Source organism: Leguminivora glycinivorella, chromosome 1 (genome assembly GCF_023078275.1).
Source record: "Leguminivora glycinivorella isolate SPB_JAAS2020 chromosome 1, LegGlyc_1.1, whole genome shotgun sequence".
In the NCBI taxonomy this organism is placed as follows: Eukaryota; Metazoa; Arthropoda; class Insecta; order Lepidoptera; family Tortricidae; genus Leguminivora; species Leguminivora glycinivorella.
The window spans coordinates 32,365,006-32,388,936 of record NC_062971.1 but is presented as its reverse complement, the minus strand read 5'-3'; the positions used below and the strand labels follow the sequence as shown (position 1 = coordinate 32,388,936).

Sequence of the window (23,931 nt, the reverse complement as noted above, 5' to 3'; positions counted from 1 at the left end):
ACGGTTACTGAGATTATCCGCGGACGGACGGACGGACGGACGGACGGACGGACGGACGGACGGACGGACGGACGGACGGACGGACGGACGGACGGACGGACGGACAGACAGACATGGCGAAACTATAAGGGTTCCTAGTTGACTACGGAACCCTAAAAATGAATAAGGGTTTGCTAAGATAGTTTTTTGATAATATTTATATTTTCGGAAATAATCGCTCCTAAAGGAAAAAAAAGTGCGTCCCCCCCCTCTAACTTTTGAACCATATGTTTAAAAAATATGAAAAAAATCACAAAAGTAGAACTTTATAAAGACTTTCTAGGAAAATTGTTTTGAACTTGATAGGTTCAGTAATTTTTGAGAAAAATACGGAAAACTACGGAACCCTACACTGAGCGTGGCCCGACACGCTCTTGGCCGGTTTTTGTTACTCGTAAGTCTCATAACATCCCATCAATAAGATGTTCTGACACGACACCTACGAGGCCCGTTTTTCTCCCGTGCGACCCCTGACGCGATCATATTAATTTGAACTACTGAACTGGTTTCAGCAAATTGGGTGTCATATTTACCTACGCATGGGACAATAATCTGATAGTGAATGATTTAACATTATACCCTAGCTGATATTTCAGAGCGTACCATGATACTTGTGTTGTAGATATTATAAAAGAGATCATAATTTATACTCATATTTTGAGAAAGAGAATCAAATCAAGAGTGAATTATATTACTCTTTCAATCTGTATTTGTGTACCAATAAATGTTTATTATTCTTGTTCTATTACTGCCGAGGTAAGAACTATTTTAGGCCCCGTTTTGTTTGTTGGCTATTTGAGTCAATTTTTATATCCGTAAAAGTACAAATTCATATCAAAACGTAGATATTTAATAACAGTCACGAAAAAGAAGAAGATTCATTTATAATATTTTTTATTAAAATATGATGATACAAAAAATCCGTACTTCTTCTGACCTTATTTTGCTTCTTTTACCCGACTTGGTAATTCAATTTACCAATTCGTACCATTAAGTATTTAAATAGCTTGACAAGAGAGAGTCCCCTGACGTTTCGTGGAGGAAGTCTGCCCAATGTTAAAAATAAAAACATGTTTACGACATTTTACCGTCTTCGGCGTATCCTATCAGCTTATTTTGCCTGGAAAAGACGGTGGGAAGTAGATTACGACAAACCTCTCAAGTAATATAATTATACAGTAACAATATAAGTGGTACATAACAGGATAAATACTATAGGTAGGTAATTAACATTTTAGTTACTATTTTCCTATACATAAGTACCAATGTTCTTCTCTTCTCTGTTCAAGATCAAGTTGCGCAGACATCTTTTAGAAAAGTCTCTTAATCAAGCGTCGTAATAGTTATAGGGCAGGTATATAATATGTATATATGTATAGTATATGTAAGTATATTTATGTAAATTTGTAAGTAGGTATACTCGTATTATGTAGTTTTATTTTTGTAAACGTTTGTATGATGTGATATGTATGTAACCATTTAGGTTTATTAAGTAGATAAGTATTCAATTTCTCGTCTTGTTATATTTCTTGCACCTATTAGCTCTTATTGATCTCTGTTTGGCCCAAAGGTTAGCTGGTAGAGAATGCCTTTTGGTATTAAGTTCGCCTTTTGTACATTTTTTTACTGTGCAATAAAGTTTAAATAAATAAATAAGTAAATGTTCTGTAAATCTGTAGTTCGATATTTCTACATGTGCATTTTCTAAAAACAAATTTAAAATTTTCATACATAACCAATTCTAAAATGATTACAGACTAGAATCCGCGAAGCACTATAGACGGTGCAGGTCGGGACTCGGGGTTCGTACAGACCAAAAAGGAAATGACGGGATTACCTGTACTGGTAAAATGGTAGGAAAACGCCAACGACAGTGTCGAGTGGAAAAAACGAGGGGAGGTCTTTGCCCAGCAGTGGGACGTGAGTGGGACACTAAAAAACCAATCCTATCATATTTCATTTCATTTATTCAGTGACATAATAAACTTACAGTAATATCACCAAGTCGTTTACATGCTAAATTAAATTCATGTACTTTATAATTTCTTATATGACTCAACAAGTAGGGTTGGCAACGCTCATATTGCACCTGAGTGTGCGTAGCCGAATGCGCAAACGCTCATAAAACGCTCACGATAATAACTCTTTCGTAGCTATCTATCTCTATCGCTCTTGCGTATTGACTCGACAGACCCAGACTACCTTTCTGCGGCGTTTCGGTGGCGTTTCGCGTCGCAGAAATGCCATTCGGCTACGGGGCCAGGGGGTTACCATGAAGTACTAAAGCCGTTCAGTTTAGGTTGAGAGAGAGAGACGAATCTATATAACTGGTATAGCTTTGTCACTTTCTCTCGACCTGAACTGAATGGCATTAGTACTTCATGGTAACCCCCCTGGAGTTGCAGGCATCCAAAGGCTACTTTTTCCGTGGCGTTTAAGCCGTCAAGTAAACTCATCTCAAACTTCAAAATTAATGATTAAGGCATTCATTCAGTCATTATCGGTAAAGTGATCGTCAATGAGCGCCTTTATAAAGTTTGCTGCTTTATGCGGACACCTAATTTTAAATCAGCATCAAAACTATTATAGTAGGTAAGTACTACTTGATTGCACGGAATATGGCCACCGCACACACACATGTCATCACTGATTTTGTATGTTGCCTTCCGTGATTTTTCTCTCGGAAGACTAGCGCTGGAAGTCGCCAGCAAAATGCTGAGGTGAGGCCATTTCGTGGCACTTTATTATTTTATGTCAGTGTAAAGTTGTTTATTGTCTCAACACTACTATATTCAACTATTTGTACTAGGTACTATGTGTGTGTTGCGATTATAAGTGGTTAATGCTACACAAATGAGAAATTAAAGCACGTTTTTCATACGATCGTATTATGACATACAATGTAGCAATGTCTTAAATACTTTTTTCTACTCGTCGTCTTTAATCTGTCAATTAGGACACCACAGACCTTGCCACAGACTAAACTATACGTGCTGACTTTTCAGTGTTGGATAGTCTTTGACGCTTAGTCAAATATAATATTTCATTACACTTCACTTTAGTTAACTGAAAAAATTTCAAAAATAGAACTTCATACAAGTTCTATACTAATTTGCGATACCTGGCAAATTTTTCTGCATCTGAAACACATTTTTTTTTCATGTATCGCGTTATCGACTAATCAGAGACGGTTATTACAAACAATTGGTTGCCAGGTAATTCGATGTTGATACAACGGTGAACGACGCTATTAACATTAATTTTAACTTGAATGATGATATTTTTCGTCCATTGATGATGAAGATAACTCATAGAAAAAGTATTGTATACAATAGTGATATAATTAATATACCGTACTATTAGGCCACTCAGCAAGCTTCGTGGCCTAAACATGGTACTCGACTGAAAAGCTTTGTATTATATCACGATTGTATAAAATACTAATTTATTTTACCGCACATTGTAGGTATTTTACGTTTCACAGCTTTTCATTTAATATTCTTAATTTTGCTTAGTAATTAATTTAATCACTTTAATCCATAGAGCTCCTTCGTCGCATCACTAATCAGTAAGGTCAAAACTCTGAAATAATACAAGGTCACCATGATCAACGGATTTAATACTCAATTACTCATACCCTTGTTCATCACAGTGAAATTATTCCAGACAAGGTCACTAACAATTCACTTCATCAGAGTATGCGCGGGCAAAGTCCCTTGTAATGTAATTTATTAATTTCATCCTTGGACGAGACCTTAGGCGAGCCTCATCCTGAACACAGACAAATAAGTACCTACGCATAGAGAGCTCACTTCATCCAGAATTCTTAAGGTTCTTGTGTATCATCATCATCAGGCCTTTGCGTCTATTGCAGACAATTTACGCATTGCTATTTAGACAACGAGTTTGATGACTGTGGAGTCTGTGGAGGCCGATTCGCGAGCGGCACGACCTGCCACATTTCTGACAGAGAAAACTCATGCCACCTGAGGTTCCAGTCTCGGTTTGCTTTCTGCGACACCTAAAACATCAAACCAGGCTTCGTCGTATAGCCTTCTCCCCTCCACAACACGCTTTCGCCATTCATCTCGATCGTCAGCTAAGGTTTCCCAGGCTTGATGATCAATTTTGAATGCTGACATGTCTCGCTTAACACAGTCTTTAAAGCGTAGCATCGGTCTTCTAATGTATTCTTATGACCTGAGTATTCGCTATGTCAAGACTGATACATCACATGGCTTCACAAAATAAAAACAAAGAAACGAATTATTTATATCGCATATGTTGAATTAATAACACATCTAGACGTTTCTGATGAATTTGCAACTAGTTTGACGGTATATATGTCGATGATGAAAAAAATAAGCGTTTTGGAAAATGTATTGAGGGAACATTTTATACTTTTATACTATATATATATATATCTGTGTCCTGGACATCGAAACGATTTAAAACCAGTGTAACTTGGTCAAGCATTCCTGGATACTGTAGCGGGTCAGGAGCTCATAATACATATTGGTGATCACAAATATCTGAAGCAAAGGTGATTGTAGCGAAAAAAATACACAGCTTTGTCCGCAAAATAATATCTTGGATGAAACTTTTCCGCCCGCGGTAATTTTGAATCTTATGCCCTTGAAATAAAAGCGAAACTTGTTGACGCATTTTTGAAGATGTGCGTATACGAAAGTGAAGAGATTTAAGGGATATTTTAACGAACGTTAAAAGCCATTGTTTTTATATAATTTAAGATGGCCCAGAGGTTTTAACTAAGTACCGAATTTATAATGAGGTAAGTAAATACGGAGATAAAGAAACAAGAAAACTTTTATACCTACTCTTTTTATACTAAGATAAACTTAAATATTATGGTACTGTCATCTCAGACACATTAAACTTTTATTTTACTTTATTTCTAAGGGCCAAGGGTTTAAGGGCATCCATACTAATATTATAAATGGGAAAGTGTGTGTGTCTGTTTGTTTGTCCGTCTTTCACGGCAAGACGGAGCGACGAATTGACGTGATTTTTAAGTGGAGATAGTTGAAGTGATGGAGAGTGACATAGGCTACTTTTTGTCTCTTTCTAACGCGAGCGAAGCCGCGAGCAAAAGCTAGTTTATAATAAATAAGAGTAGGTAAGTAATTTTTGAGAAAGATTTAGGTATAGAATATGTTAAGATTTTTTTTTAATTTGCTAACCAAATAGGATGAAAATCACGCTGGATAAGAGCTTTAATCGAAAACGCTACCAAAGCCGTCTGAAAAATAACAATACTAATTGTATGGTGACATTGTCTCTTTATAGGTCTACAAAAATCGGCTCATTTTAATGATTTACTCTCCATGCAAAGCAATAACACAATAATTACCTACAATATCGAGTGTATATTCCTAAAAATTCATGGCCAGTGGCTGGGTGGCAACACATAGAACGTAGTTCACGGTAGAACCGCTGAGTGTACTACACGGTAAAATTTCTTTCACAAAGTGTCTCAAAGACGACACTTTGTAACATAATACGTAAGTAATGGAGAAAGGGTCTTGGGAATGTTGGGCTGACAGTTTAGGAACTATGCTAAATTACTGATGAAGTCACTTCTCGTAGCTATGTGTTTAAGTCTAAACAATAACCTAAGAGTTGTATTTCCCTCGTTTCGTGAAAAAAACTTCAAGCGTTATTTGCAGCTGCAGAACAAAAAAAATATAGGTACCTGCTTAGTTATATATTTGAAGAGAAATATTGAAAAGTCACAGCTAAGACATTACATAACTAACCCGGGCCCGATACTCGGTATCTGAAATCTCAAGCCACAGCGCTCCATGGGGTAGTATTGGGGGGAGGTGCAGGGTGCAATTCGGCAGGCGAACGCATCAGGTTGAGGAAGCAAACATCGGGGCAACGACCGACTGGCGCCGATGGGACGACTTTTGGAAAATACCGGTAACATAGACCGTTTCATGAAAGCTGGCACGAGAATGAAGTTTGGTTGTATGAGTGACACCTGTATCGATATACTGTCGTAACTGTTTATTCATTCACTCATTCGCTCCATTCGTGCCAGCTCTTGTGAATTAACCTGTACGAGTTTAAGACTATGGTGAACTAAACTAACCACAAAATTAAATTTTTGATAAAACCCCCGACTGCGACATAATAGTAGACCGATTTTCGTGAAACATGGCTAAGAACACTCCCGACTAACTCAGCTTTCAGACAAAAAAAAACGAAATCTAAATCGGTTCATCCGTTCGGGAGCTACGATGCCACAAACAAACAGACACACACAGACAGACAAACACGTTAAACTTATAACACCCCGTCGTTTTTGCGTCGGGGGTTAAAAATCGCGTTAAGTACTCATAAATAAAAAAACGGAAACAGATTATATAGCACATACTGAATTTACAACAATCCCAATGTTTCGAACTGTGGTCAATGGGAGACAGGAAAAATTACAAAGTGCAAAAACTATTTACATAAAAAAACAGCGCGTGGGGTCCCTCCGCGCGGAATATTATTACGCGCTGAGTGAGTTGGCATTCAACGCAACGTAACACTGAATGAGTGTTACGCGCTGTCATTTGGAAGTCGCATTTTAAATAGAAGTTTCACTTCAATAATGAAATAATATGGATTTTTAAGGTTGGTGGTGATTAAATTCATTGTTTCAACCAGTTTTTCTTGTAAGTAGTTGTTGTACATTTTAATTTTTCTCAGGCACCCGTTGACCATAACGACGAACGCTGTAAAGGGTACGAAACAGCGGGATGTATTGTAAATATAATCGCGATATACCTAATCCGTTTCTATGATTTAATTTATGATGAAAAAAGTTGATGTAATCGATTTAGTCCTTGTTCAAAATGTGTCCAGTGGACACATAATGGTAGCACTCTATTTAATAACGATAAACATTGAAAATATTAGTTGAAAATACCCTCAATCAAGATTACATGGGACCTTACTCAGTGAAAATAATACTATTTATTATCTTTAGGTGATGTTATCAAAATCAAGAAAATTACTTTGTTAATCTGCGAAAATATATATACGTCATACTTAGTTGCGTATTTTTACTTGCAATTTATGTTACCACCCTCCCACCGCAAAAACGACTGACTATCAATATAGTATTTTATACAACTGGCGTTTAAGTGAGGTCAAAAAAGACTAGTGGCGTGAGTAACAATTTGAGGCGAAGCCGAAAATTGTTAATAAAGACGCCACGAGTATTTTTTAACTCAGTTAAACACCGTTGCATACAATACTTTTTCTACGACCATGCACTTACTTTTTAATAGTTTTCTAGAATAACTTTCGTGAAATTCGCACTATTTCCTGTATTTTGACGCGTCGGCCTCCCCTCTGTTCCTGCCTCACCCTGTTACTCGCACTTCCCCGCGCCGCCGCCGCCGCCAGCCCCAGGCGCCCCGCGCACCCACGCTATATCACTTAAAGGCTTCCTAACAATGCTTTAAGAGCTATATCATATGCGTGGGTGCGCGGGGCGCCGGGCGGGGACGGGCATCTTTTATGTAGGGTTTTAACGATCTATGCAAGACACTGTAAATGACGAATAACAACACGGGAGTAGAAAAATTTGTATAACTCTTGTACATCATACACAGACACTTAATTAGGGGAAGCCTACAGCGTTTTACTTTTTGACTGTAATAAGGAATTATTGAACAAGTAGCTTTTGCCCGTGGCTTCGCTCGCGTTAAATTCGAAAATAGCGGAATGTTCAATACAAACGTACCCCCTATTTTAGGGAAGTGGGGGTTAGAAAGAGACAAAAAGTAGCGTCGTATCCGTCAGGATGGCGTAAATATCTTTTGTTATTGATTTGACCGATATAGCGTGTGATTTAAATTTTATTATTGGTTTAATGAGGTACAGTTAACTGATAAATGTTACAGAACATAGTTCCCACAGGTTGGGGCGATACACGGCTATGCGCGCCAAGCTGACGTCAGAACGGCGTGTCTATGTAACTATCAATTTAATGCTTAATTGCTTGAGGTACAGTTTTTTTCGCCATATATACAGTTTAGGTAAGATACAGCGGGGCAAATCTCGACTGGGGTGCAATTTTAACTAATCCATTTTTTCTATTATTATCTTTTGATGTTGAGTTCTACATGTGTCCACTGAACACGCCTACCATATAGTGGACACTCTATTAAATAATGCAATCATTGTGAAACATTGGAAAAATGGACCAGTTATATTTGCCCCCAGTCGAGATTTGCCCCGCTGTACCTACAGTTATTTGGTGCAAATTTTGTGACTATTCAGACATCTCTCACGCCATCCCGACGGACACGCCTATGTCACTCTCCATCCCTTCAACTATCACCACCATTGCAGTGAAAGACGGACAAGCAAACAGACACACACACTTTCCCATTTATAATATTAAGTATGGATGATATTCAATATAAAATCAAGTTGAATATAAATAGATTGTAATGTGATATTTTCACCAGCGCCATTTCGAATTCATATTATTTAAAGTACGTCAAGCTACGAACTATGATCTTTACCGCTGCCTACGTCGTAGCCAATAAGACGGATTTCCCGATATAGGAAATGCGTCGTAGAACTTCTACGAAGTGTCTACGGTGTGTGCTATATAGTGATTCGCGCTGATTGAAATATACTTATCTTCTATCAAACACGTTATCCATACTAATATTATAAATGGGAAAGTGTGTGTCTGTTTGTCCGTCTTTCACGGCAAAACGGATCGACAAATTGACGTGATATTTTAAGCGGATTTGAAGTGATGGAGAGTGACATAGGCTAATTTTGTCTCTTTCTAACGCGAGCGAAGCCGCGGGCAAGAGCTAGTACTAAATAAATATTTTTTAGAAAATAAAATTCATATACAAGTTTAGTCAAATGTTCAATTAGGTAAGTACAAAAGTAGGTAAGTACCTATTTTATGTAGTTACACTACTACTCTATAAATAGGAACATCATACATTATACATTTTTTTTCGTAGCTGGAGCTGTTACTTTTTAATACGACATCTATTTCTGTTCATATATACATACATACATACAATCACGCCTGTATCCCATGAAGGGGTAGGCAGAGCACATGAAACAACTCAAGTTTAAGTGCCACTCTTGGCAAATAAGGGGTTGAAAGAAAACGAAACTGTGACATTGCAGTGACAGGTTGTCAGCCTCTGGCCTACGCCACAATTTAACCCATATCCCACAGGCGCCTTCTACGACACCCACGGGAAGAGAAGGGGTGGTGAAATTCTTTACCCGTCACCACACGGGTGGGTGGATTCATATATATGTATATATTTAATACTTATATTAATGTGCACGAAAAACACAACTGAATGGATATATATTTCTGTTCAAATATTGCTAGTTAACTTTAGAGCGGTGCTAATAAAAGCACATACTCATACTAAAGTTATTCAAAGAGCGTTTGACTCTCTCCGAGTAGAATTTTATTAATACATAAGTCACACCCTTTTATATTTACCTATTTTTAGACTGTGGTTTAGATACCTTTGTGACGGCCTACAAAGCCTTCGAAACAAATATATCATCTAAATCGATTTTATCAATTAATTTTCAATCGAAAGGAAAATACACGGTTCGTCGGGTAAGATGTACGGGGTTATTATGTAGAAGCACTTGATTAAGACTGCTATAATTTGGTCTTTGTATATGCGTTAGTTATTACAAACCTCGGGTTCAAATAATATTGCCAACCTGCCAAGGCTTTGTTAATCGTTGACTAGAAAAACTGACGGTGGAAATTGTTTGCGACGCCCACTGGTCGCCGCAGGCATAAGCGCAATTAAAATATTACAGACATTTATTTTGTCTTTATACAGTCTTTGTATATAGTATGTATGTATGAGTCAAAGCGCGCTACAGGTTATATGTGGTTTTCCATCACGGGATGCTTCAGGTGCAATGCAATAAGCAAAATGTCTTGAAGAACACCAGGGTGCCTAGAGATTCAAGAGGCCACGTAGTCAACGTGCCAGCCGTTTACTCCCGTATCCAACGAAATGCAACTATCCCAGCACCGATGGCATGTTCTCGCGATAAACGATAAAACACCAGGCCGTCCCTATCGCACTTACAAATAGTGCAAAACGGACGGCCTGATGTATTATCGCTTATCGCGCGACCATGCTTGCCTGCCTGGAGTGTTACTAACATATAAAAGCGAAAGATAGACACAAAGTTTTGTTATTGTAGCGGAAACAATCATCGACCTGTCTAGGCCGATCGAGGCATGTTGGATAAAATAAATGGCATATACTCTGTCTGCAATACAACAAGAAGTATTACTAAATCTGCACAACCAGGAACATGAAACTATATTACAAGATCACTAAATTATTGTAAAGAGTCTCAAAATATTCAGAAACTACATAAGGTCAGTGTGGGGAAGACCGTCTACCCGGAAAGACCGTCTACTGACTATAACTTTTGTGTTTATATATCTACGCCTCTCACACCTCCGGAGGTATACCAGTTTTTCATCCTTAATCCATTGGTCTTCAATACATATCCTTAGGACGAACACTAGTTAACAATAAACTTGATTCGTGTTTCGAACTCGAATATCGAGTTCAACATGGTTCCGCAAAAAATTTTAATAAAATAGAAGCAGTCGGAATATTTGTATATCATGTATGTAACGTAGTCATTTAATAACCGTTCCTTCTGCCTAGTACTATTAATCTACTCAAAACGCGCTCAATTTCTAGTTTTATGTTCTGAAATATGTAACTTAGAAATTGTGCCTACTCAGAAAGTCCGGCATAAAAGAGAAAGGCAAGACCGGCATATTTATGATAAACAAGGAGTTACCAACCTTTTTTAGGCTTTATTGGAAATAAGTCGAGTGTACACAATATCAATATTTAAGTACGTTTTTGGCTTATGATAGTTGTACCGTTTTTGATTTTATTTTCGAAATACAGTTTTGATAATGATTCGTATGGTCTTACTAAAATCATTCGAAAGTATTAAGTAAAAAAATAAATATGTGACATGGTTGTGAAGAATGATAAGAGGTGAACAGAAGTAAGCCTACACTGCATTATTCATCATCATGTAGATTGTGCAACATGCGACGACAAATATTTCAAAAGAGAGTAGGGTTTCAAGTTGGTCATTATTTTTATGATCAGCATTACCCAACAGGGACCGTATGGGTACCTTTTAAAACGGTTTTGACCGACTATTTTACGGCAACCCGACCGTTAATTGACATTGCTGACTGTCACTTTGACACAAAAGTGGTCATGGGTGTGGTCAAATACGTTTTCAGGGGTGCTGATTCCAAAATTAATAACCAATCTGGAATCTGACATTGCTGACTGTCACTTGACACAAAAGTCGTCATGGGTGTCGTCAAATAGGTTTTTGGGGGTGCTGACTTCAAAATTAATGACTAATTGAAAATCTGACATTGCTGAATGTCACTTTGACATAAAAGTTGTCATGGGCGTCATCAATAGATTTTCGGGGGTGCTGATTCGATTAATTTTTTATCAGACTAATTAATCGTTTAAAAAAATTAATCGTCAAAATTAGTCGACGATTAGTTTATTCTCGATAAACGTTAATCGAAGATCTTCGATTACAACTAATTAATCGTCCTTTTCAATCGATTAAAACTAATTAATCGTCTTATTTTAATCGTTAGTCGATTACTTTTTGTCCAACTCTGGTAGTGACTATAGCAAAACCAAGCATTGCTAAGAAATGTTACCTATATCCTATTACTCAGTGTTAATAATCCATATGTTTTTTTTAAATATAAACATATAGTTAAAAATCGAAATAAGATGTCATATATTAAAGAAAAAATGACGAGCACCACCAGTGGTGAAGGCCGGATTCGAACCGGCGTCTTTTAGCAATCCGGGCCAAACGCCATCACCCCTAGGTGATGCTAAAAGACGCCGGTTCGAATCCGGCCTTCACCACTGGTGGTGCTCGTCATTTTTTCTTTAATATATGACATCTTATTTCGATTTTTAATTTATATATAGTAGTGTGACTACATAAAAAACACAAATCAGAATATTTGTTAAAATAATTTGATTTGTTCCCATAGTTGCGTATAGATGGCAGCACCAGTCTCTCTAGCTATATCGCAAACCTGTAAAGGTTTCGTATAGGAGGTGCAAGCACCTACTGCTTGCCCTTAGAGTTGGTCAAAGACGCCTAGTCTTACAAAGATGACATATAGAAGAGAAATTTCGACGGCTTCCGCTGTGGCGAGGTGGCCTAGGGGTGATGGCGTTTGGCCCGGATTGCTAAAAGACGTTCGAATCCGGCCTTCACCACTGGTGGTGCTCGTCATTTTTTCTTTAATATATGACATCTTATTTCGATTTTTAATTTATATATAGTAGTGTGACTACATAAAAAACACAAATCAGAATATTTGTTAAAATAATTTGATTTGTTCCCATAGTTGCGTATAAACATATAGATTTTTCCTTTTTTATTGTGGAACGTACCACTTTATAAATCGCAAATTATAAATGCAGACATCAATCGCAATGAAAAAATCAACAGTGATCGACTCTGGCCAACGTGAGACTCGAACCCACATCCTTGGATTGCCGGTCCAATGCGTTACCAATTGCGCCAGCCGACCATCCGTCCATGACTGCGAATTTAACCATTGCGACTGTGATGCACGACTACGTCACCGTGACGTAGTCATGCATCACCAGCGACATCTACATTTCAAGGTTTACAACCCTAGCCAACCCTGAGGACTTGCATCGGTGTTGATTTTTTCATTGCGATTGATGTCTGCATTTATAATTTGCGATATATCCTATTACCTTTTCTTAATAACAAAGTTTCAAAAACAGATAAGTAGTTGGATTTATATGAGCCTGTAATATTGTGACTAAATTGGATTTGCAGGTGTTCGTTGCAAAAACAGTATTATGCAATATCTGGACCTGAAAAGAAAAGGTTATGAACCCCATCTACGGGACATATGCCGGTAAGTCTGAAAAGTAGTAATTGTGTACACTGTTCAATGATATCCAATAAATATAAGTATTAAATAAGATCGAAATATGGTGGCACAAAACTATGCATACAGAATATCACAGCAAACCATGAGACCATGACCCTCATCAATGAAGTTGTAGGTACCAGTCAGTTTAGGAGTGAGTCACTATACTGGCAGTTACCCAACTAGGATGTTACCCCTGTCTGTACTATATCAAATAATACTAGAAATTACTTTGGTGAACTTTGGCATTTAGTCATTTGAATTTCGTTTGAACGCCCATCTCATTACTCTGAAAGATAAATAAGTAAGTGCTGAACGGACAGGCTATACGCTTTATTACCAATAAGTCTAGAAAGATCTTTTAAAAATACTTTACCGGCTATGTTTAACACTACTACATGTTTAAAAGACATAAGACGTATGCTTTTGTGTTGTTTTTTTATACCTGTAAAATTAGAAACTAAGACTTAAGCATACTATACTTAATAACTCATTTAAATCTAAAAAAGGTATATTTAGTTTTCTCATTTATTTATTTAAAATAAGAATGAGACATCTAATCGCTACCTACACTTCTTTTATATACTGCTACCCCGCAGATCAGACCACCGCCTACCTGAAGCTTATCAATCAGACTCAGTAAGAGTAAAACACACCAAGAGACAATTACTTATCAGATCAGAGGTATGTCTTCATGCGGCGACTCGTACCAGTACGTCTTTCACGCAATTGCGGTACCTTCAGTTGAACAAGTCACATCCCGTCCCACGTCCAACGTAGCGAGCCGCCACATGAACATTAAACAATGGAACCCATAACTACGACATCTAATTTGGCATAGCACTAGCCTATGCCAATATTGTAGTGAATGTGTCTGCTGAGAAAAAAAAACAGTGTCACAATATAGCGAGATGAATAATAATCTGCGGGCGCGATCGATAGCCGAGTGGAGTTGGGGAGACGGGGGCGACACGACCCCGGGGAGGCACGGGCACGTACAGGGAAGGGGCAGGGCGGAGGTTCATTGAGAGTGTGGGCGGCGCGCGTGGGCGCGATGCTTATAAAGCCCCCCGGAGCTCCCGCCTCGCATAGTCGTGCCCTACTCGCGAACCAACTAACAACGAACAGTGATACAAAGTGCACCATGCAGATCCCGAGCATAAGGTGGGTGGATATCCGATTAATTTATAAAACACATCAATTAACCATTTTCCCAAAAAATAACATTAAGTGTAATATTAAAAATCTTCATGATAATTTTTCCAGTTCGTGTTAAGTTATCAATAAGTGCTTACTTGAATATTTTATTTTCTTTATAGATTATGGGCATTCGTGGTTGCTTGTTTTACCGTGCAATGTGGAGCCTATCCGGGATGGCCTATGTACCCTCAACCATCCCACGAATATCAAGACGATGATTACTATTACGCACCGAAAGTACAATATTATTACGACAATCCTACAGTAAATGCGCCCGAAGTATATGGGCAAGTTCCCTATCCGTACTTTTATGACCAATACGGTCACTTCACAAACGAAGCTCCGAAAAGGCAAGAAGAGAGGTTTGCCGCTCTTCCAATCGGACAAGAAACGTGGTTCGAAAGTGATGCCTCTCCACACTGGCGCCCCAACGACGTGGATGATGTGAGCGCGGCCTTCCTGGACAACTTGATCCTCACACAAATGGCCCAAGACGCCCAAAGGCGGCGCGAAAATGCCCGAGCGGCCTTCCCAACAGTCGACTACGAAGAGCGAGATGTCGAAGATGAAGATGTTCGAGAACTCAAGGCTTTGGCGGGCAAACCGCTCTACCATGTTCCGAAAACAGTTCCTAAAATCGAAGAAGAAGAAGACGACTATCCCAACGACGAAGGATTCATCAACTGGGACGGCGGCAACAAGAGAAGCGTTACTACTGCCGCGCCAGTAACGACCACCACGACGGCGAAAGTTGGACAGGCGGAGATAATGGTGCCCCGGCCGGCGAACTCATACAAACACCAGAGTGATGAAAATAAAAGGGCGTCGGCATTCTACGGCAGACTTGCTAAACTGCTGCAGAAAGAAAAGGAGTCAATACACACACAATCTGAGGTGAGTGTGACTGATCATATGTCTTTTTTTTAGTGTTTTAGCTTTAGAATCGGAATGATGTCACTTGTTTTCCAAGTTGGTGAAACGGTAAACCCCCGAGTCTAAAAATAGCCGGCCTGGCCGGGGGTGGCGGGTGACACGGCCCGAGCCCGGAGGCCGGGTCATTCGCGCAACTCTCAGAACGGCAAAGACCTATGCGACGCTAGGCAACACCGTCTTAGGGCCACCTTAAGAAAAATAGGTTTTTAGATGATTATTTGCAGGTTTGGAACTAGTTTAAACAAAGAAGTAAGGCATGTTATTTTGCCCACAGGACTCGGCAAAGTCGCGAAAAATCAACAAGCGTTTCGTGGCGGGAGACTCCGACCTGGTGCTGGAGCTGCGAGGCCTCAAGCACCGCATACCAACTTAAAGAGATTCTCCTGACTATCGCCAACAATTATGAGACTGAGTAATTTGTAGCTTAATAGGTATCTATTGCAACGACCTGGACGGACAGTCCCGGGCCTACGATCAAAACGACAAAAAAAACTTAGAGTTTGGTCATATCCATTACTTAAAGGCATCTTATTGGAATATTATAACTAGTAAACATGTCCTGTTGTCCACTTCTGGCGAAATATCAAAGTCCTATGTATCATCTTCTGAGTAGTCAAATAATTTTTCGATTGTTTACTACGATGGTATATAGCTAACTAAATAACGTGTAATATGGGTGTTAATAATCGTACAAAATGTGACTATAATCTCCATTAAATTGTCGATGATGTAATTATACGCTAAAGGATGTCGACGACACGTTGCTCCTTCGAGTGGCAGCTATTCAATTCGCACAAGAGTGCATTTGTAAATACCTGTACTGATTATATTTAAGACTTATTATTATTTAGATAGAAATACAATATACGTTATGAATGATGTTTGTAGAATATTTGCGCTATTAAATCTGGAGCTATACGTGGGTTCTGGAAAAAAGAGAGACATAGTACATTAATAAATTGAATAGTTACTTCCTGAGCTCTTTTAGAGGGAATTAAAACAATTGCTATGGTATTTTATATAGATCTCTATAAGAAATCTTGTCTTGGTTTGTCATATTGAACAGTTTTTAAATCTGTCATTTCTTGGCCTAATGTTGAAGATAGAATAAGTAGATTCTTTATACTTTTACACGAGTGCTAATTCATTCAACTTACAATGTCTAGACAATACCACTAAATATTTTGCAAAGCAAAAACATTAACACATAGTTCGTATCTATCTGTGTAAGAATGTTCTCTGAAGAGGGGAGGATGAGTGATATCGTTAGCTTTACAGCTTTACATTACTAGGTCTCTAAGACCTTTTATTGAATCAGTAGAGTATAATATTGCGTCCTCGTTTCTATTCGAGCAAATTAGCTTTTTTACTAAAATTACTTCTTTGTCATTCTTGAGAGACTCGAAAACCTTTGGTTTTTCTGTACGCTCCTACTTTCGTACAGTATGTGGACGTAGGTATCTCTGTAAACTAAAACATATCTGTTTATATATTTACTTTCCAGTATTAAAGGATGATCATTTGATTTCAAGGATCGTTAGTCTATGTATCTATGTCTATGTCTAGTCTATGTATATATGTATCTATGTAAATAGTTCAGGAATATTACAAGCATAATCGTCTTAAAGAATTGTTTTTGGTTCCGTTTAATATCTCAAAATAAGTATAAATCTGTACTATCTTAACCCTTTTCATGATGTCCTTTTTTTTAATTTCTAAAAACATTTTTTACATGTAATAAAATGTATTCAAAACTAACGGCATATACTAACGATCCTTTGTGACTCCAAACATAGGTAAGGTCAACCGAGTCAATTGTATCCGCGGGGCGAATGTGTGTTACTCAAAAGACGTGCAACTGGAAGATATCGGTAGTTGTATGCATATCTTGCTTATTCCAAATATATATTAGGATAAACTACAACTTACCAAGAGACTCTAAGTATAGGTACCTGTGTTGTCTTTTAAATGAAGTAAAACGCATTTGACCCGCAATTTGTCCTACAATTATCTCGATTGATAAATTCTAACAAGTAAGTAGCGATCTGTAAAGTATTACAATAAACATGTGCAAAATGTAAATAGTTAGGCATTTACTGAATAAAATCTTAATGTTACTAGCCGTTACAGTATAACTAAATGTTTGACTAGGTTCTTTTGAGGTCTTAATTTATTTATTGTTTCAAGCATGGTATTTTATAAGAACAGTTTTAATCATAGTGCCTAGACAATGTTACAATTTCAATAAACTGTCCAGTGGTAAAATAATATATATATATGCTGTTTGAGAACGTCCTGTTGAATGTAAATAAGGACTAGAAGAAAAAAATGCCTATCAATTTATATTTTATAGAAACATACTTTGGTAACATAGAAAGTTTTATTTTAATTATTACATATAGTAGAAATAACATAAAATGTACCTATGGACGGAAGTTCTAAACTTAGAGAGCTATTTAAAGACGTTGTGTAAAAAACTGGGAATTAAAATCATTACATGAATTATAAACTGAAATTTGGTTTTAAATTAATTGCCCCTTTTTACCTTTCAAAGCCTTAAACCAAGCTTTTTGATACACCAAACACATCGGTGGTAAACAAGCATACGGGTCACCTGATAGGAAGCACTAGGCCTCTCCGCTCCGTGGCCTATCTCACAAGTCACAATAACACACAGCTGAGTGCGCAGTTGCGCACTGCGAATGCGAGGTAAGCGCACGCGTGACACGAACCCTAAAGCTCACCAAAGGAGAGTTTGTATTCGAAATATGAATAAGTATTCGAAATTATATGAATTGCCCTGTCCTTACTTTTTGGAACCTTTGAATATCACAAAACAAATTGGAAATGTTGACCTGTTGCTCTGTTGCCTGCACCTCCACTAATAAATTGAAGACCGAAGGTTGTAGTAGCAGAGCTTATATATTTTTTCATAACACCCACATTTGATAATTTCTAATAGAGGATGCTTTAAAGCTACACCATTTTTACGTATTTCAATTGAGAAATAAACTTTTAAATAAGCTCAACGAGGGTTGCGAAGTGTCAGTATCTCGTTAATATCGCGATTGGTGACATATTTCGGGTCATATGGAGATCCATCAAGGCAATGCACGGAGTCTAGCCACTGTGCACCGCAAGCACTCATACAAAACAGTCGTTTATATTCAGATCATTCATACATCTGTATATCTAAAAATTTGACTTAAATATTTGCCCACTTGCCCAGTAACACAGGTCACTCTGATTTGACTTTACAAGGAAGCCATGAAAATAAACAACAATAACAAAGTCACTCTAATATTAGTACCTACCTACCACTGATTATAAGGAACCTCGCACGTCTGAAGTGGAAAGTTTGAAAATCCCAGCTTAACAACAACTAACAGTAACTATTTATAACAACACTTAAATAGATATTCGGACCGCCATCAACCGTCTTAAGTGCATTTTCACATTATCCGATCCCATATCGGATGTCGGACCGATATCCCATACATTACAGCCATTACAGGCGCTATATTGGATTTTTTTCCATTGAAATCCTTCCGACATCCGATATCGGAACGGATAATGTGAAAACGGACTAAGAGGTGAAGATGGAAATTTTGTCGCGTAGGGCGATGGCGGAAGTGGCTTAGTGGATTAATCTCAGTAATCTTCTGAGCGCTCCCTGTTATACCTACACATATACAATACCTATCAGTATCAATTATATCGCGTTCGATCCGTACGTGTGGAAATGTCAAAACGCTAGAATTAAAAGTGTCATCATCATCATCATCAAATATAAAAATGAACAGCCAGGCGACATCTTTACGAATGTGATGCTCTCCAGCAACCCCACTTTGCGTTTTGGTTTTTTTTTATTATACGAGGATTGAGTACACAATTTGTACTTACTTGAAATAATTTGTACCCCTTTAGTTTAGGAGCAAAAGCCAAATGAAGTTGGTGTTGCTGGAGAGGATCCGCCCAGCAACCCCCTACTCAATTTCCACATTCCCCTTGCGCTATGACATGGGGTTCTTCAAGAAGCAGGTATTTAGGGTTCTTAAAGGTCGGCAACGCATAGGTGACTCCCCTGATGTTGCTTATGTCCATGGGCGGCGATGACTGCTTACCATCAGGCGGCTCGTCTGCTCGTTTGCTGCCTATTTCATAAAAAAAAATATGTAGGCGAACCTCTCGACATTGAATATTTTTCTGATAGTGGTTCTTAGTAAACCCCTTAATTATCCCAACTCACAAAAGTATAGACCGGTACGATAGTACTCGTTCTGTTCCATTTCCTGGTTAGGTACACTTACACGAACAAATATCTGAACACTGAACAAGGCTCTAATATTACATATGATATGCATAAAAACGTGTGAAAATGTTGAACATAATGGCTTTGGGCATGGTACAGTATTGAATGTTAAATAATACATAGAAATTACTACCTTTTGCCCGCGCAGAATCTATTAAATAGGTGCCTGAATTGTCCAGGTGTCGCCGTCGACGGATACGTCTGGGAGGACATCATCATCTATGTGGAATTAGTAATTTGATAGAGCCTGTTAAATAATGAAAGGCAGTTCTACTTTTATTGTATTTTGAAGTCTAAGGTCTAGGCTATAAGATCGTGCGACTTTTAATCCGGAGGTCACGGATTGAAACTCCGGCTCTCACCACTGGGTTTTTCGAAACTTGTGTGCGAAATGTCAATTGATAATAGGTAATTTAATTCGTCGCTTTTCGGTGAAGATAGAATTATACGTGTTATCTTACAATTGTAATAAAAAAATACCAGTTAGGTACTTAACTAAAGAAAACTCAGTATTTTCCTAAGGCCATTTTCTACTCACTCACAAAATGTGTGTTGGTCTTCGTCTTAGCCCATCTTTGTCTGAACTGTAAGTATCTATAAATTATATAATCTACATATAAATTAAAATGTAAATTTGCTCGCCCGTTGAACAAGTGTATTTTCAACCTGTATCCACAAACAAGTAGAAAACACGTTGTTTTCACAAACGAGGCAAATAATACGGATGTGAATACAGGAACGGCTACGTGGCCTACGCAAGCCCGTGTAACCTTTGGCATTTAGTGCCGCCGCAAGTGCCGCACTGGGGATGAAACGCGAACTAGATAAGTAAGTACTTGGTTTTAGCTTGTGAACATATTAATTTTAAAGTGGAACAAAATAAGTCATTTGGACTTTGGCCATGATATATGCTCCAATCAAAGTGAGTCATGAGCGATTATCAAGGTCGTGCAAAATAATCAAAATCAAAAAAAATTTGGTACTTTGCTAATCTGGTAACAATCACCTATGGGCAAGGCAGCCGGGATAGCTGTTAGTTTACTTCCATTCACATTTACACTCCACATAATATTTTGTTCTAACAAAGTAAAAATGTAAAATATAAATTCGCGATGTCCTCAAGTGACACTGACATTCAAATCATAGAGTACCTACCTAACGATTATAGCCAGTTAAAAAGTATGTCACTAGAAAAAGACGTAACATTAAAATGTTCTATAGGACGACACAAACGATACACATTCGCGACTGCAATTTTTAAATTTGCTGCTTTTATTTCTGGTGACTGAGATGATTTGACAGACTTTACCTTTTTTTTTCTTAGCCCATTTCAGTGTCCCGCTGCTGGGATAAGGCCTCTGCCCTGGCTCTCCATGATCTCCGTTTCCTCCGGCCTGTTCGTCAGGAAGGCGTCAAGATCGTTTCGCCATCTTTGCCTGGGTGGCTCACGCTTCTTTGTTGGTATCCACTCGGTGGCCTTTTGGTGCCTATGTTAGCCCACCTATCCGGGTGCATGCGATAGACGTGAACGGCCCAGTCCCATTTAAGCCTGGCGGTTTTTTTGCACATCAGCAATGCGAGTTTTGAAGCGCAGCGAAGTGTTACGGAAATACGGATTCGGTCGACTTTACCTAATGATTTTAATTATTGGTAGTGGCGACTAAAACATAAGAAAATAAGTTCAAGGTACTTAAGTGATTTACTGAAATAATGACGTAAATTAAAAAGAGTATTAATTACGAGAGTATTAAAAGTGGCAACATCGTAGTGTCGTCTCGTTTGCTCACACTTATTAATTTGAAAGAGACAGCACTACGATGTAGCCGCTTTCTATTTTCTATTTTTTTTGTCAAAGTTTTTTGCCAGATTGTGGGTGAAGGCCATTATATTTTGGTAGCACAAATACATAGATATTCATATTTCCTTAGTCTATGGCCTGACCTACGTGTTTTTTTTTTCAAAACGTCAAACGTCAAGTCGTCAACGTCAAATCTGTCGTAACTCGTTTGAATTTACATTAACATATTACACAATAAAAATTACACGTCAAAAAAAAAAACTAAACCTAACTTAACCTAGATATCAAGTAACACATAAAGTACACAAAGCAAAACACCAATCTATTCTTAACTAATCTATTCTTAACTTACTTAACTAACTATCAGTCAAAACCCCCCCCCCCCCGCGTCATCCCCGGTGCAAAGGTGCCCAACACGCTCGCAGCATTGCCACGCTGAATCGCGATGGACAACCTCTGCACCAGGAATGACCCGGAGCGGGGATCTAGGCCCCTATCCCTCAAACGGTTCCCAACCTCTTTAAAAAACTCAATTGCCTCTGCACACCAACAGCCTGTCGTTTCCACCGCCAGAGGCACAAACAAGTAACCCTCCAACCCCGCATACTTCTCTCGCTTCCTCAGAGCCGCCACCTCAGCATCAGCCCCAGCTGTCCTTACGGTACGGCCAATATGCGACGCAGCAAAAGTGCTTACGCACGTAGCGTCCCACAGCAGGCACTTTCCTTTCTGCCACGGAACGAGCGTCAAACCGTCAGGCCTCTTACCATCTGACCGGCTAAGGCCCGGAGGCTCGAGCATGCATGGGACATTTGCTGAGACAAGCGCCCTCCGGACCAGATCGTTTAGAGCGTGATGACGTGGAAATCTCCCTGCACATCGACCACAACTCAAAGCGTGGAGGCCGTCGCTCTCCACCATTGAACCGCAGATGCATAAGTGAGGAATACACACATCGCAGCCTAGGCGAAAAGCCACCGCCACCCGCATCGAGTCGTTATCGAGGAGGGTGCCCAAATGCGGAGATGGAAGTGCATGCAACCACGCCCCCGATTCTGGACCCCGCCAGAAGCCGCGCTCTATTAGCCCCCACTGCATTCTCAACCAGACCATCGGAAATCCTCTTTACCCCGACATCGTCCCATAACCGCTGTACGTCCAGCTTCTCTGGTTGAGGCGCGCCCGGATTGAGAGCCGACCATGCCGCCAAAGCGTCAGCGGCGTAAGGTATGGATATCCTGTTACCATAGGAAGGTAAAATTCGAGTAACAAGATCCATGACCCCATCCGCCGACGCCAAGAATGCCGGAAGACTCACATCCCGCGCGCGCCGCACCCCTAACCCGCCACTGCGTATGGGCAAAGATGCCAGATCCCACTGTTCGGGATTGAGCGCAACGTTAAGCAAAGCCTCAACAGACTCTTTTAAAGCACAGTCGAAAGAATCCATTTGCAAAGGGCAAAGCCATGTTGGTACCGTCCGCAAAAAGTACATAAGCTTAGGACAAGCAAAACAGACCCGCAACAGCCCAAGGGCAACATGCGCCGACAATTTCCCGAGTCTCTCCTTAGCCATTAAGAGAAGCTGTCTTCTGTCCTCGAAGGCCTCTGGGATAGCTGCTGCAAAAATAGGCGAGCCCAAAAGGTTAAAATTTCGATCAGACAACTCCTTAAGACCGGGAAGTACCTCACAAAAGGTCGGAAAGGAAGTACGGGCACTGGCGCCACAAGGGTAGAACTCGCACTTACTTGAGTTAACCTCAAGCCCCAATTCTCGAAGGCGAGGAAGAAGAGCGATCAGGTCTCGTTCCACATCCTCTGGTTTACCTCCGATGGTGCCATCATCGAGATACCAGATATTCAAGGGGGACTGAATTTCAGAAATCGCCTTATGTATCCCGAGACTAAAAACCAGAGGACCAAGAGGATCCCCCTGCTGTGCGCCGACCTGGGACGAAATCAAGGAGTTGCCCTAAAAGAGAAAAATTTTGAATTTTGTAAGTTAAGTAAATAATACAATTATTGAAATTTCGGGCAAACCAATAAGAAAGTGTGAAATTAGTGGTGTTAGATATTTGAAAATATCAACTTGTGGCTTGTTTTTACCTAGCTTTGCACTGGATATATGCAGGTCGGTAACTATTAGTAGGTATTTTATTCTATTTTCGTTTCGAGTTGCTAACAATTACTCATTTAATCAATTTAAAGTAGTACTAATCATGTACAGTCTATGATTTAAGCGAAAACATTCTGTAAATAAGTTTTGCGTAAACAAACAAATAACCTAAAATACGAGTACCAATAGAGTGTGACCAACTTATCGATAATCTCTTTATTTCAGATGACGATTATGGGTAATTTTAACAGATAACGAAGAATCGTCATATTTATCCATCTCCTGTATGAAGATAATGTTGGGCAAAGGTTTTCAAGGCTTTTTGCAGTAAATATTAACTTTCCCTGGTAAACATGCAAGGAACACGAAGATTAAATGAAGCAACAAATAGGTACTGGCTTATAACAAAACTCTTAATTAGGAGGCAGTGCCAAATATGAACGTCAGGCACAGTAAATCATAGGAATTTTCTGGGTGAAGGTTGTCTTTCG

At 39.0% G+C, this 23,931-nt stretch overlaps 1 protein-coding gene across 1 annotated transcript; it reads left to right on the top strand.

Annotated features, from left to right (window-relative positions):
* Window positions 1-14,183: 14,183 nt before the first annotated feature.
* LOC125228231 lies at window positions 14,184-16,173 on the top strand. The gene is made up of 3 exons (XM_048132726.1): window positions 14,184-14,245; window positions 14,401-15,175; window positions 15,489-16,173. The coding sequence occupies exons 1-3, from the start codon at window positions 14,226-14,228 to the stop codon at window positions 15,585-15,587; spliced, it is 894 nt and encodes a 297-aa protein (XP_047988683.1). The 5' UTR covers window positions 14,184-14,225; the 3' UTR covers window positions 15,588-16,173.
* Window positions 16,174-23,931: the final 7,758 nt, after the last annotated feature.

What these genes read in the sequence shown, in the direction of transcription:
- LOC125228231 (XM_048132726.1), top strand. Translation starts at nt 14,226, where the DNA reads ATGCAGATCCCGAGCATAAG. An exon ending in ATGCAGATCCCGAGCATAAG is followed by an intron (nt 14,246 to 14,400) that starts GTGGGTGGATAT and finishes TTTTCTTTATAG; the next exon opens with ATTATGGGCATTCGTGGTTG. An exon ending in CAATACACACACAATCTGAG is followed by an intron (nt 15,176 to 15,488) that starts GTGAGTGTGACT and finishes TTTTGCCCACAG; the next exon opens with GACTCGGCAAAGTCGCGAAA.